Source organism: Nycticebus coucang, chromosome 14, assembly GCF_027406575.1.
Source record: "Nycticebus coucang isolate mNycCou1 chromosome 14, mNycCou1.pri, whole genome shotgun sequence".
NCBI classification, from domain to species: domain Eukaryota; kingdom Metazoa; phylum Chordata; class Mammalia; order Primates; family Lorisidae; genus Nycticebus; species Nycticebus coucang.
In genome coordinates this window covers 46997617-47012023 of record NC_069793.1, presented here as the reverse complement: position 1 = coordinate 47012023, position 14407 = coordinate 46997617, and the positions used below count along the sequence as shown (strand labels likewise).

The window sequence follows — 14407 nt, the reverse complement described above, 5'->3', positions numbered from 1 at the left end:
ACAACCTCTACTCAGAAATACATTTTACATTGCAAATCATCACACACACACAACTACATGACCAAAATGAAGGTTTCATGAAGCAAAGACGCTGTTAGTACGTGAATGCAGTCTGGCATTTTCTGTTCTTTTTCATTTTATTCTAAATGCTGGTTTGGGTCCATAATATTGATTTCATGACCAGCTGATAGGCTCTAACTGGTAGTCTGAGAAACATTACTGCCAGTTTCCTTACAATTCTTGAATCTATGAATATAACAGGCTCACTCTCAGAAAGACTTCCTAGAGAATGCTCTTAGAAAATTCTGAGAAGGAAAGAGTTGTGTGTGACTCCAAGGCTCACCAGGGCAAATGTGATCAGAGAGGCTCTCTCAAGTAAGGCTTCTGACCAGCTCTGCAGTTGAGGGGGCTGGGAGGCGTGATTGCCATTAACACCCCTCACATCAGGTGGCCTCTGATTTCACACATCAGCCATCAGCCTGGCTGCTGGAATCATGCAACCCTCCCGGGAAACATTTTGGCAAAATGAATGAAGGGCATAAATGTGTTCATGCATTATCCATTCTGGGCTGTATCTCCCAAGGAAATAATTGAGAAATTAACTGCAGTGTGTGCTGACAGATGGTTATATTAGGGTAGAGGAATAGGATATAGATATTTCTATTTTTTATTTTTTTTTTCTGGGGGGGACATGACTCTACTACTTTTATGATGATTCTATTGAGAGCACAAAACTTCCCAGAGCAAAGCACCTCCCACCCTTCAACCCCCTGCCATTACCTGGATGCCACCCGGAAGTACTTCTGGATGAAGTAGCACACGACAGCCAGGGGCAGGAGGGCCACGAGGAACACAGGTGTGACATATGAGATGACAGCCAGGGCTGAGACACAGAGCAGGGTGGAACGGCTCAGGCACTCCAGCGTAGACGGGATGTGCTGCAGAGGGAAGGGAGAGAGGTTGCTCTGTGTTCAGTGTTACCTGTACCCTCACTTACTTACAGGCACACATCTAATCTCTCAGGTATCCAGTAGCCTCCCCGAGGGCTGCAATCAGGACTTTGCTTCCTTATCATCCAGTACGATGGTAAATAAAGAACACGGGTTCTTTATTTATGAAAAAAATTTGTCATAGCCCATGTCACAGAAGCCTATCGTGTTTTTAAACCAAGTTGGCCAATCATTGGGCAGTGATGATTTTAAACTTTTTTCACAGAAAAAGGCCTTTGAGGCCGGGCCCAGTGGCTCACACCTGTGATCCCAGTACTCTGGGGGTCTGAGGCAGGTGGATTCCTTGAGCTCATGAGTTCAAGACCAGCCTGAGCAAGAGTGATACTCTGTCTCTACTAAAAATAGAAAAGCTAGCCTGCGTGTGGAGGCAGGCGCCTACAGTTCTAGCTACTTTGAGGTTGCTGTGAGCTATGATGATGCTATAGCTCTCTACCCAGGGTGACAGAGTGAGAATCTGTCTCAAAAAAAAAAAAAAAAAAGAGCACAGGTTGAATCAAAATGAATATTCTCTACACAGTCAGCCACCTTAGCTCAGCATACACTGGAACCTTACTAGAGTGAGCTAATGGAGGTGGGGCAGGAGCCAAAGGGGTCTGGTTCCTCTTGGCCTTATCATGAAGGTTCACCAGGGAGGCCCCATTGGGCAGCATTAAAATCAGATGGGGTGCTGATTCCTCCCCCAGGGCTTGGATGGCCTGAGCTGCGGAACCAGGCATTGGATAGGGAAAGCTCCCAGGGGCCTGCCCTCTCTCAGGACCAGGGAATCTGTGGCACCATCCTATGTACCTGGTCGATGGTGTTACAGTCAGATGAAAATCTGTTTAGGATGCTCCCCAGTGGCGTGGTCTCAAAGAACCTGAGGCAACCAGAACAATCACTCATTAGTCCATTGATTTACACCCTATTTATTGAATGGGGTAGTTATTTATTGAAGTGTCTCTGGAGTCATTCCTCTATCTGGCTTCCTGGGAGCGGTTGCCTTTGTGTATCTCAGACATCTGGCCTGCGTCCCTGAGAATCCCTGCTGCCTAAAGGGGTGCTGGCCCCTCACTAGCCTCTCTGACTCACAAGCCCCTTTGGGACCACTGCTGCCTTTCTCAGCTGCTGGTTGAGACTGACTCAGCAGCTGTCCTTCTGGAACACAGAGTCCTCTCTAGAGTGACAATCTGCCCAGGGGAACGGGACCCTGGGGCAGTCTGTCAGCTGGTTGGCCCTGCGAGGCCATTCTGGCTCTCAGCATTCTGGCTGTGACCTGAAGTCAGCTTAATCCCAACCAGAGAATCTCAGAACCACAGATTTGGGGCAAATAGAGGGTAAGTAAACTTGAAGGCCATATCTGTGGGCCACAGAGAGTTCATAAGACTGTAAAATAAAAAGTGTGGTCAGATGGTGAGGCCTGGCATGGGTAAGGGGCCAGATAACTCATTTGCCTATTGTATCTTAAAAAGAAAATTAAAAAAAAAATTTTTTTTTTTTTTTTTTTTGGCTGGGGCTAGGTTTGAACCTGCCACCTCTGGCATATGGGACCAACGCCCTACTCCTTGAGCCACAGGCACCACCCTAAAAAAATATTTTTTTCATAGCCCATGTCACAGAAGCCTATTGTGTTTTTAAACCAAGTTGGCCAACAATTGTGCGGTGATGATTTTAAACTTTTTTCACAGTAAAAGGCCTTTGAGGTTTTTATCCATCCTGTTAGAGGAGATTAGAACAGCCCCCCTGCCTCCAGCATCAGAACCTGCAGGCAGGCAAGACAGAGGCCAGGGAGAGAAGAGGGCAGGGAGCTGCCCTTGTGGGTGGGGATGGGCAGAGAAGGGAAACTAACCTTTACCCAGACCTGCAGACGCTCGCTCGTGTTAAAGGGCTATTGTGACAATTAGATAAGCTACTCATGTGAATGTGTAGCCTGGTGTCTGACTGAGTAAATGCCAGTTTCTTCCTGCTTCTTACATGAGAAAGACACTTTTATACATGTACACACTGTCTCCTTGACTCATACCCACAAGCCTGTGACAGAGGTTGTGTATCTCCTTTTTATAGATGGAAGAACTGAGGCTCAGGGAATAATGACTGGCCCACAGCCCTGGTGTGGCTGGGGGAGACCCCCTGGCTCACCTCATAGGGGCCAAGATGATCCGGTTCAGCAGGCTTCGGTGCAGCCGCTTAGCCACCTTCAGCCCTGTCCACTCCACAGTGACAGACGTGACAAGGCACAGCACGATGCCGAGGCTGCAGAGCACTGTGAACACCATGGCATAGACAGTCTGGTCGAGCGCACACTCCTAGGTGGGTGGAGAACAAGCTGGGATCCTGGGGTGCCCATGCCCCCCACCTCTCCCCATCCCCAACTCCTACGGGTGGGCTGCCAGCCACACCTGGCTGAGGGAGCAGTTGCTGGCTGCTGTGGGGTTCAGGGTCAGGGCACTGTCGGTCCACTTGGCCAGCCAGTAGTCGATGGCCACCAAGACCATGTGCTTGAGCAGCTGGGAGAGGACAAGCAGTGACAGGAGCAGGATGCCGGCAGAGGACAGGTACTCGGCACAGGCTTGCCATGGGATCTTGGCCCGCTGGTGCAGCACCGACGACAGGTTGTCATCCTCCTCACTCTCAGCTGCCTCCTCTGCAGGCCGCAAGAACCCACCCTGTGGTTTCACATTTCACAACCGAGAGCAAACCAGGGGCACTTTATCCCCACTTACAGATGAGGAAACTGAGGCGACAGAGGGGAAGAGATTTAATCACAGGCACACTATGTCACCACACCTGGGCTCTAAACCTTAGTTGCCCTGTGCCTGATCACACCTCACATGGTAATTTCATTTCCAGTCACACTGCTTGTACCTTCCTCTTCTTCCTCATCCTGCAGAAGAAGGCCATCTCTCGAGGACATGGCACGGGGCAGGCCCTGGGGTGGTTCTGTGGCCTTTCTCTCCGTGACAGTCTCCTGAAAGATAGATGAGGCCTGACCAATGTCCTCAAGGTGTATTGGGGGGGGGGAAGTGATGACCAGTGTCAGGTTTCCAGGTTATCCCTGCCTAAAGGAGATAACCATGTTTGTCTTACCAGGATTTACTTTTTCCCCTTCATAAACTAACAGCACTCCAATATTCCTATGGGTAACCACCTTTCCCCATTCTTAGTCTCTGGGATTCAGGTGGAGCTGGCTCCAGGGGTGGGAATGTGACCCAGAACTGGCCCATCCTCACTTCTGCAGCCCTGACCACAATTTGTTTGGGTGCGGAGGAGCAGCATATGACCAAACTGGACCAATGAGAGTTGCCCTGGGATTCTGGCTGAACTTCTGTGGAAGGGGCACTCTGTTTCTAGCACAGCTGTCGGGCTGGGCCATGGAAGCTGACGCTGCTGATGACCCTCACCGGCTGCCGTAAGAATGAAGCCAATTTGAGGGAGCAGAACCATGAGACGGGGAGAAACAGATTCCTGAGGACATTGTTTGACCACCTGGACCCAGCTACACATAAAGCCATGACACACCTTGACTTTTTGGTTTCTTTAACTCCCCCTCATTTCTTTGCTTAGCCCATTTGAGAAGATTTTCTGAAACTTTACAACTAAGTAGTGCCTGACTACCTCCGGTTAAGGAGAGAGCGCTCACTGGATTCTGCCTAGGGTACTTGGCACAGGCACCACTCTCCCCTAGTAGCAGCAAGTTAATATGGGCTCCCATATCTATCCTTTGGGGGCCTTCCTGGGGTGGTGAGGATGGGAAGGCCTCTGTGAGGTCAGACCTTCCCATCCAGGGTGGTGGCCTGGCCCCCAGAATATACCTACCTTCTCCAGCTCTTGGTCCTGTCGGTTCATGAGGGTCTTCCAGTGCTCAAAGAGCTGGCACTCAGACCTCTGGAAGTCCTTTAGGGTACCCTCCCTCTGGATGGTGCCATCCTTCATAGCGATGATCTGGAAAGGTAGAAACAGACCCAGTTGGGTGCTGGCCGAGGAGGACAAGTGGTGGTTATATCCTCCTGACTGTGGAGTCTGCGATGGGGGTGCACACATCCCTTTCCCCACTACTAATGACCTCTGGCCCACCCACTGAAGTAGGCTAGTAATGTTACCCCTCTCCCACCAATGTTCTCCCAGGATTAGAGTTTGGTACATCAGGGAGGGCAGTGCAATTGCAGAGCAAATTCTGGTCAAATCCTGGTCAAGCCGGCTGGTTATCCACTAGGACTCCATCAGTGGAAAGTGTTTTCATGCACTTAATGGGCTAATTGCACACTACCCATAGCTCTTCCTTAGGGCAGGTCTGGTAAGTTCTATCAGTACCTAGCAAAGCTCTTGTTGGACTAAGTGTATGGCCACACCTCTTTGAAATCAATAACACTTTTTATTTAAAACACTCAATGGCACCATCCATAGACCTGCTATAATTCAGATACCCAACCCTACTGCCCTCACCTCCACCCACCCCACCTGGGGTTTGGGGAGGATTCCTAGGAATCCTGTTCACTGACACCTCAAGAAACCCAGCAATTGTGTATGGGTCATCTTTGGGCTCAGGACTGTCCTGAACTACCTTGCCAGCCTGGGCCACCACAGAAACTCAGAAACAAACCTTCTAGACCTGTTTTAACAGCTTTCTAACAACTCTGGATTGTTTTGGGTCATTTTTGTAGCAGAAGAGGATCTCATTACACATGGAAAGAAGACTTATTTAAGGAAAAGTAAGCAGAGCTGTTTGGCACAGGCTTCAAGCTCAGAGAGGGCCTCAAATATTGGCCACTGTTCAGGAGATAATTTATGTAGGAATAGGCAGGGCCTAGATTTCAAAAGTCATGTGATCTTAAAAATTAAGTGCTTTCCAATTAATTGAAAGGTAAGTATCTTTTTATCTACTGAAAAGGATGGGGATTTAGTGAATGTGGGGTTTCACAGCATTGCATTCTATTGATAATACTGAAGTTTCTATGACTACTGTTATTGTTTCCATTCTTCCTATATGATACCAACTTGAATCCATACATCCCCAAAGTTCAGAGGGTTGGAAGATGGTTCTTCCATTCAAATATGTATTATGCAAGGCCAGGGGATGGGTCATCAAACTAAGCAGCAATCAGAAAGTTCTTCCCAAGACTTTCCAAGGTTTCAGGCCTGAGTGCACCATGAGGCCCCAGGCTGGGATGGGGAGTGCCTGTAGGTCTAGATGATACCAAATCTCTGGCCTGTACAGGATCTGCCTCAGCTGCTCAGCCTGTATGAGGCTACCCTGTGTGGTCTCTTATGCTTTGTGGCCCTTAGCAACTGCTACTGAGATACCTGATTGAGTCCTTCAAAGGTGCCTAACTGCCTCCCCACCCTATCCCTCCATAGCCTGACCCCCTGTGGCCCTCACCCAGTCTGCATGGGGCAGGTACTGTAGCTTGTGGGTCACTAGGACCACTGTCCTCTTGTCGTCCCTGAGTAGCTCAAGGATCCCAGCCTGCATCAAGTGGTCACTCAGATGGATATCCAGAGCTGAGAAGGGGTCATCCTGGATAGAAGGGAGAAGGGTGGGGGAGGGGTACAGTGAGTACGAAACCCACCAGAGTTGTATCAAGTCTGGTCTGGGGAATGGTGCTAGTTAGTGATGTGGCCTTGGACAACTCAACTACTCTCTCTGGGCCTCAGTCATCTCATCTTAAAGTGGGACTGTTGTCCATTGTCACTCTCAGACAGATCTAATGACTTCATTAGACCTTCTGGACCTTCAGTGGCTTCCCATTTTCAATAAATCCCAAACTCCCCAGCATGGTGTTCTAGGCCCTTTACAATCGACTCAGTCTTCCTTTCTAGACTCATCTTTCAGGTGTGCTTTCCAAGCCCCCACATTTCTAGGTTCCCAAAGAGCCTGCCTTTTCAGGCCCAAGCTGTTCCCTCTGCCTGGAGTGAAATTCTGCCTTTTGTCTGCCTGGTGAATCCTGTTTATCCTTCACTTGCCCAAACACTTTGCTGTGTCCTGTTCTGATGCCCAACCTACACTTCCTTTCTCTCTGTTCCAGTGACATCTTGCACAAAGCCAGTTCTGACAGTTATTTGTCCACACCTGAGTGTGAGGCCCCAAGAACTGAGACTTTTTTGTGCTTATGCCTGGTACAGCTTAACAAATTTGTTGAAATGAAAATCCATTTTACTTTCTATAACACATATTCCATATATCTGCCACTCATAGGACGCATAAATGTTGACAGGTTGGGGCTGCCCTATGGACAGGCAGCATGGAACTACAACTTGCCTACCCTTGTGGCTACTTTATAGAGCTCAGTCTGAAGTCTGTGATGGGTCATTTGTGTTATCTTTGCCTGCCTCAGTTTCCTATCAATAAGATGAGTAGGCTATTATACACGTATCTCTGGCAAGAGAGGTTTGCTCCTGGAGCTTGTTAGGTGATGGTGTGTGTGTGGGGAGCAAGCCAGCCAGTGACGAGGGCCCCAAGGAAGTGCCAGCTGGAATACTCACCAAGAAGACAACACCAGCATGCTGGTAGAGGGCTCGTGCCACACTGATTCGCTGGCGCTGACCACCAGACAGGTTGATGCCCTGTTACCAAAGGGGAGGAACAGATCTTGCCCTCAACCATTCAGGGAACACGGTCCTGGCCTCTGCTGGACTATGAGCTCTTTGGGGCAGGGGCCTGGTTCTATCCATCTCTTTGCCCCTCCTCACCCTGCAGAGAGAAGGAACTTGTACACGTTTACAAGCATGACCCACAAGACTTTGAAGATTCATCATGTAGGTGCTAGGGACCATGTGACCAGTGCAAACCACACAGAGGAAGTAGGGGATTAAATCACATACGAGGAGGACTGTCCTGGGAGACTCCTATTTGTCTAAGTTTGTGGAGGGGGCCCTCAATTGGAGAATGAATGGGAACAATACAGTCCTAGGCCTACTTCAATACTATGTGGGCTCTCAGGATAACCTTATGGCATGGAAGGAGATGTCTAGTCATTCCCCCCTGTGAAGGTGCTAAGCTGACCTCGCCCACCAAGCAGTACTGAAAACCTGTCAAAGAATCATCATCATGTTTGACCCGCTGCAGCAACTCTTTAGTCTTCACCCTCCTACTTCCCAGTTACCCACTCTCTCTGAGCAGGGTCTCAGGGCACGGGGGTGGGGGCGGGGGGTTATGGGTGTGGAGCAGGGGAGGTTGGGGGTCCTGACTTTGAGAACACCCCTTGGAGGCTGCTACTAACCCGTTCCCCAATCTGGGTCTGGTCTCCATGAGGCAGGATGTCGATGTCTGGCTGCAGGGAGCAGGCTTCGATGACCATCTTGTACCTGGGGTGGGTGGGGGTAGGAGAAGCACTGATCAGCCTGGTCAGACTGGGCTGGAGCATTTGCAGAGGGTCATTAGTCTCTGGGTAGCTGTGCCCAGGGGGAGCAATTGCTTTGATGGGCCTCCTGCTTGTGTGTAAACAAACACCATGTGAACCTGAAAAGAGCTGAGGTCAGCAGCTCACACAGCTTTGGGACAGGTTAAATATTTGAAGGATGAAATTGGATGGGAGCAAATATGCTGAGTAAGTGATGAGAGGGTCCATGTTCCCTGCCCAGAGGGAAAAGCTGCAGCCAGCGCCCATTCTCTGCGCACTGCTGGAGGCAATCACTGCTGGTTGATTTAGGTAGTAATGATGATGGCTGGTCAAATATTTGCACAGCCTGTTCCTCTCACCCTTCCCTAGCCAGCCCATAGCTTGGGCAGGTGCCAGGCAGCCTCCATGGAGGCTTGGCAACAAGGATGTATTAAATACTTAGGTGTCAGGTAGCTTTGAATTTGAGACTCATTCAGTCAGTTACTGGCTGGGGAAGTTACTTAACCTTTTTGGGCTTTGGTTTCCTCATCTGCAAGATGGGGATAATAATAGGACCTCCCCACTGAGGCAGTTGTGAGCATTAGAGGAAACCATGAGTACTAAGATCCCAGTGCTACGCCCAGCACCTGGTAAGCACTCAGTCAGAGCTAGCCCTGGTATCCTTGAGGGAAGACAGTGCAGGAGCCATGCAAATGGCAAGTCTGGAGATCTGGTGAGAGGCAGCAGGGCTCACTCCCTTCCCTCCCCTCCTACCCTCTTGCCACAAGAGCTGGTCTGCCCTGAGGCTCTCCAGATGGACCACAGAGAGCAGGCCTGGGTGAGGAGTGTAGGGGCCAGGGTTAAACTGGGCTGGCTAATGCCAGAGACCAGTTCCAACCACCCACCGCCAGCCCGCCTCCCTCTGAGAGGCTTTTACCGTTGTTTGTTGAAGGGACTGTCAAAGGTAATGTTCTCCTCCACGGTGGCGTTCAGCAGCCATGGTTTCTGAGAAGCGTAGGCCACCGGGCCTCTTTTCCTGGGGGAAACAAGCAGGGTGCAGTGGGGCTGGGGTGCAAGCTAGCATGCCCCCTGGCTTCCTCCCTCCTCGCAGAGTCCTCGAACCACTGGACTGTGAGGTCCAAATGGATGTCTCCAAAGGGAAGAACGTTTTTTAAAAAGCAGAGCCGAGGAAACCACATTTTCTGGGTTGTGGTTTTTGAAGGCTCCCCTCTCCCCTCCCCAAAAGGAAAAGAAAACTACCAGATTAAAAAGGAGCGGGTAGGAGGGAGTAGCTTGACACAGGGAAGCAGCGGCAGCTCCCAAACCACTTGGCAGAGCCCTGAGGCTCTCCTGGGGTGACGTGGCTCCCCCAGGCCTGAGAGCTCTCTGAGGGAGCCTGCCTAGGGTGGCAAGTGTTCCCAGGACCTGGTACCTGACATCTGAGTCGGCTGCCATCTCCTGCTCTGGGCTGCAAAAGGGGAGGAAGACACACCTCAGGTTCCGCAGGAAGATTCGGGCTCCCTCCAACCCAGCCTGTGCCTTCATAGTCCCTTCATAAAGTTTCTAAACAGTGAAACTTTAACTGAATCTCCAGTGGATAGTGGGGTGTGGCCATCCTGGGGGAGCATCCACTGCCTGACCATGTGCCAGGAGGGCCCTGGGGGCCCAGTTAAGTTAGGAAGATGGGGGAGGGGCACCACTGGTGCAGGTGTTAGGGGAAATTTCCCAGGTCAGAGGCGTGTGAGGCCCAGCAGCGCCTCCTCCAGACTCATCCTCTGCATTTGGGCTCAGAGGAGCAGCCAGCCGAGCTCTCAGGCCAACATGGCTACACAAGAGCTTGGCGGGGAGCACTCTCTGGCCAGAGCCAGGCCAGGCAGGGGAGCCAACACCATCACCCTTGCTTTGTGGGTGGGAACCTACAGCCAGCAGAGCTGAGAAGGGCTCCAGGCATGATTTGTAGTCCCGAGTGCCCTGTCAGAAGACAACTGTGGAATCTGGGGGTCTGCCAGAGAAGATGTGTCAGCTGTGGCGCCATGTGCCCTGGACTGGCCAAGCTGCCCCCGTGTCAAACATTCTGCCACTTTGTTCTCATCCACACCTCAAACTTATCACATGCCATGAGGGCTGATTCTTGGCTCAAGAAATATGGCCACTGCAGTTCGAGAGGCTGGGTCTGTTATCACACCCTGGCACTCGGGGACAAGGTGGAAGAAAGGGCAGAGAAAATGCATGGAAGCGAAGCCTCTCTGGTATTGGAGAGTGAAGGCCAGAGGCACTTACTCGCAAAGCTGAGCCAACCTTCCCAGCTCTGACTTCATATCCCCTCTAGTGTGTCTCAGATGCTCTCAGGAGCCGTGAGGGGAGGGAGGGTCAGCTGTTGTAGACTTGCACATTGAATATAAAGCAATAAGAACAAATATTCTGTCTGGCCTGGGGGACACCACTGCCTCTTCCTACAGTCAGGTTTCTTACCTTTTTTTTTTTTTTTTTTTTTCATGATTACCCCTGGACCTTTTTTAGACTTATTTTTCCTAATTGACTTTTCCTGCCACTTTTCTCCCCCAGTTCAGGATTTTAGTATAGTCACAAGGTTGTGCAAAGATCACCACTAGCTAACCGCAGAACATTTTCATCCCCCCCATAAGGAAACCCCATGGGAATTAGCAGTCACTCTCTTTTTCCCTTCCTCTCCCACCAGTCCCTGGCAAGCACTAATCCACCTTCTAACACTGTTTCTAAACAGTGAAACTGTAACACACGCTGATATCTATTTGGTGCTTTGGATAGACACAAAGCCTTGTACTGTCTAAGTGTTTTCTCCCCCCAAGGACCAAGTTTTGCCCTCATTGGAAGTGCATGCCTTGGCCTCATGCCTCTGAAAGTATGTAGGCTGCACACCCCAGAATCCATGCTCAGCATTCCCCACCCACAACTCACACCCCACCCTGCTCCTTCCCACCCGTTTCCAACCCAGTCCCAAGGCTGTACCTGGGGTCTTCTCCAGTCTCACTGTCGTGAAGGCTGCTGGGGCACAAATGAGTAACACCAGTTACTTCCCACCCTTCTGCCTTTCCACATGCTGGGTCTTAGGGGAGACACTGTCCCCACCTCTCCCACCCACCTGCATGGTTTCTAGATGGCTTCCTTGGGACAGACACTGCTCTCTTCAATCTTTGTCCCACTGATAGTACCTGGATGATCACCCCCCAAGTAGCATATGCTAAGTCAGTGTTCTTGGCACTGACTCAGAGCAGCCGCGGGGATGGTTGGGCATCAGGAAGGTTTTATAGTTGGAAAAACTAACGCTCAGGAAGGTCAAGTGACTTGTGCAAGATCACAATCATTTCATATGGTATTTTTCAAACTGTGGATGGGGACCCAATAATTGGGTCTGAAATAAGTAGGCTACAAGTGCATTAAGTGACAAAAAAATAAAGGAATAGATGGTATCAGTATGCACTGCATGCAGTCAAAATCTGCATTTTTTGGTGAATCTTTTCCTCTTATCTAACAATGCATAAATATAGTGGACAATATTTATGTAGTGCATAAAATGCATTTCAGACTGTGCAATGCAGTAATGACAAAATTAAAAAAAATACCAGGTGAAGTAACCTGAATTGACTGTGGTGCCAACTTTGCCAATTCTCTTTCCCCTGCCTCAGGCCACCTCTCAACCTTCCAGAAGCAGTCCCTTGTCAATGAAATATGTACTTTGGGCATGTACATTTGAGGAAAAACAATCTGCTTTGTTTTCACACAGACCTTGCTCTAATCATACGGAAAAGAACTAAAATTCATTGTGATAAGCACTATAGCTACTATCTCTTTTAAAGCTCAAAAGTAACTACCCATAAGAGGTTTATTTTGATTGCCTCCATTTTACAGATTAAAAAAGTGAGGCTCAGAGAGGTTCAGTAACTTGCTTGATGTCACACAGCCAGTGAGGAGCAGAGAACATAGATGTGAGTCCAAACATTTATGCTCTAAATGTTGACACTGCATGATAGCATGATATCCCTGTGACTTCCCATGTCATAGCTCGGATTAATGCCTCCTGTCAGGAAAACCAAGATGGACAAAAACAGGGATGGAGAGAAGCCTGATCCCGGCTGGTGAGTGGCAGCCCTACCTGGAGACACTGCTGTCCATGTCATCACCAGTCCGCTCTGTTCCTGTTCTCTGATCTTTGTGATCTCATTTTATTCTCTTAACCTAACCTAACCTTGCATTCCCCAACCACCAGACAGCTGTAATTTACAAAGTACAGATTAGCTGGTATGAAGTGAGACTGATTAAAAACCCTGAAGCTTACAAATTTCAACTCTGTGGCCACAGCTCAGATAAGTTTATCTCTGGAGTCTTCCGGCCCTGACTGCTTCCAGAGTAGCAAAAGGCTGTTATTTATCCATCTGCCCAGCACACAACTAGCTCTGCTGGCCCCAACTCAGTCTGCATCATTGTCTGGGCTGCTCAGTTAGCTCTCTAACGGACTACCTTACTCTCTAATCAGCTCCTTTGTGAGTCTTTCATTCCCAGTGGGGTTTTAAGGCAGGAAGAACATCTTTTTCAGCCCCCATGGGCCTGACATGCTGTATCTGTAATAAAGGGAGGTTGTGAACTGACATAGTAAGCATTTGGAAGAAGGAAGGGAGTGGGTTGTGCTCATTGCGGGCCTTCTCCACGCATTGTGAGAAGTTGTGTGTTCTCATCCTTTCATCCATATGATAACCCTATAAGCCTGTGTCCATTTCACAGATGGGGAAACTGAGTTTTGAAGTTTGAGTAACATTCTGAAGGTGACAGACTGGGAAGAGGGGATGCTGGGGTATTAATGCAAGTTCATCTTCTCTTCCCAGCCTCCTAGAATGGGCCTCTCTAAGGATTTGTATCTGTTTTGATTTAAAAGGTAAAGAATGGTACATCTGGCAGGCACTTGACCTCATTGATTGCTGGGTTCCAAAATGAGTGCTGGGGGCCTGCACTTGGCTGAAAGGACCATTCCCCTCAGTTTTCTAATACCGCACCCTTGGAGCTGGCTGTGCCAATCTGAATCAGGGCACAGAGCCTGCCCACTGGGGGCTCACAGCCTGGTAGGGCAAATCAGATGGGTACCAAAGTCAGGAAGTTACAAAGGCCAAAAGAAAAGTAGGAATAACGAAGTATTAGGAAAATCAGGGAGAGAAGTACACACAATCACATATACAGATGCTAGAGAAAAAACCGGAAACTCTGGGTGATAGGATATTGGGTGATTTTTTTTTTTTTTTGTACTCATCAATGAACTTCCATCATTTAGTGTATTTTTATGTAAATTGTCAATTTGTATAACAGTAGTATTTGACCATTTAAAAGCAATTTTTTAATTCCACAGTTATAAGCGATAAATCTTGAGAGAATATTTTAAACATGAGCATTTTACTTACATCCGACTTATCCCATCATAAACATAGCTAGAACATTAAAATATGGTTGTTGGGAATATTAGGTGACTTTTATCTTTATAACTGGGTATCTTCTCCAATTTAATGCACATTCCTTTAGAATCAGAGAAGAACAGAATTTATTTATTTATTTTTGGAGACAAGCTCTCGCTCTCTTGCCCAGGCTGGAGGCAGTGGCATCATCACAGCTCACTGCAGCCTGGAACTCCTGGGCTCAAGTGATCCTCCTGCCTCAGCCTCGCAAGTACCTGGGACTAGACGTGCCCACCACCAGTTAAGTTTAAACTTAAACACCTAGCTTAAGTTTAAAAGTTTGGAAAAGGAGGAAATCTGAGAAAATGGGAAAAGGCTCACAGAAGAAGTGATAATTGAGCCAAAGGGTGGGAAGGACTGAGACAGCAGCATTAGGAGGAGGGAGCTGTGGGCTGGCAGAGGGTGTGGGATATGAAGACAGGCAGCGTGGAGGAGAGGAAACAATACGGGCTCTCAAGTTTGAATCCCAGAGGCTTTTCTACTTACTGGTTGTGGAATCCGAGGCAAGCCCCTGGACTTATCTATAAACACCTCACAATGCCCCTGGGAGAATATACCATAGACACAGCTCACAGCTGGGGAGAGGGAAGGTTGCAAGCCTAAAGAAGGAGGAGGAGTATCGTCCTTC

General features: G+C 49.0%; 1 protein-coding gene across 12 annotated transcripts in view; it reads right to left on the bottom strand.

Annotated features, from left to right (window-relative positions):
• The window catches only part of ABCC8 (ATP binding cassette subfamily C member 8), a 72587-nt gene that overhangs the window by 10112 nt on the left and 48068 nt on the right, over positions 1 to 14407 (bottom strand). For 8 of the 12 annotated variants that reach the window (XM_053560738.1, XM_053560739.1, XM_053560736.1 and 5 more), the window contains exons 17-28: positions 11291 to 11326; positions 9735 to 9770; positions 9240 to 9338; positions 8204 to 8288; positions 7467 to 7547; positions 6364 to 6501; positions 4803 to 4928; positions 3852 to 3954; positions 3386 to 3630; positions 3126 to 3292; positions 1797 to 1866; positions 781 to 938 (exon numbers count right to left, since the gene is read on the bottom strand). In XM_053560738.1, the coding sequence (XP_053416713.1) occupies positions 781 to 938; positions 1797 to 1866; positions 3126 to 3292; positions 3386 to 3630; positions 3852 to 3954; positions 4803 to 4928; positions 6364 to 6501; positions 7467 to 7547; positions 8204 to 8288; positions 9240 to 9338; positions 9735 to 9770; positions 11291 to 11326 (1344 nt within the window). The remainder of the gene's footprint in view (positions 1 to 780; positions 939 to 1796; positions 1867 to 3125; positions 3293 to 3385; positions 3631 to 3851; positions 3955 to 4802; positions 4929 to 6363; positions 6502 to 7466; positions 7548 to 8203; positions 8289 to 9239; positions 9339 to 9734; positions 9771 to 11290; positions 11327 to 14407) is intronic. The other 4 variants (XM_053560728.1, XM_053560732.1, XM_053560735.1 and 1 more) reach the window with 2 other exon arrangements.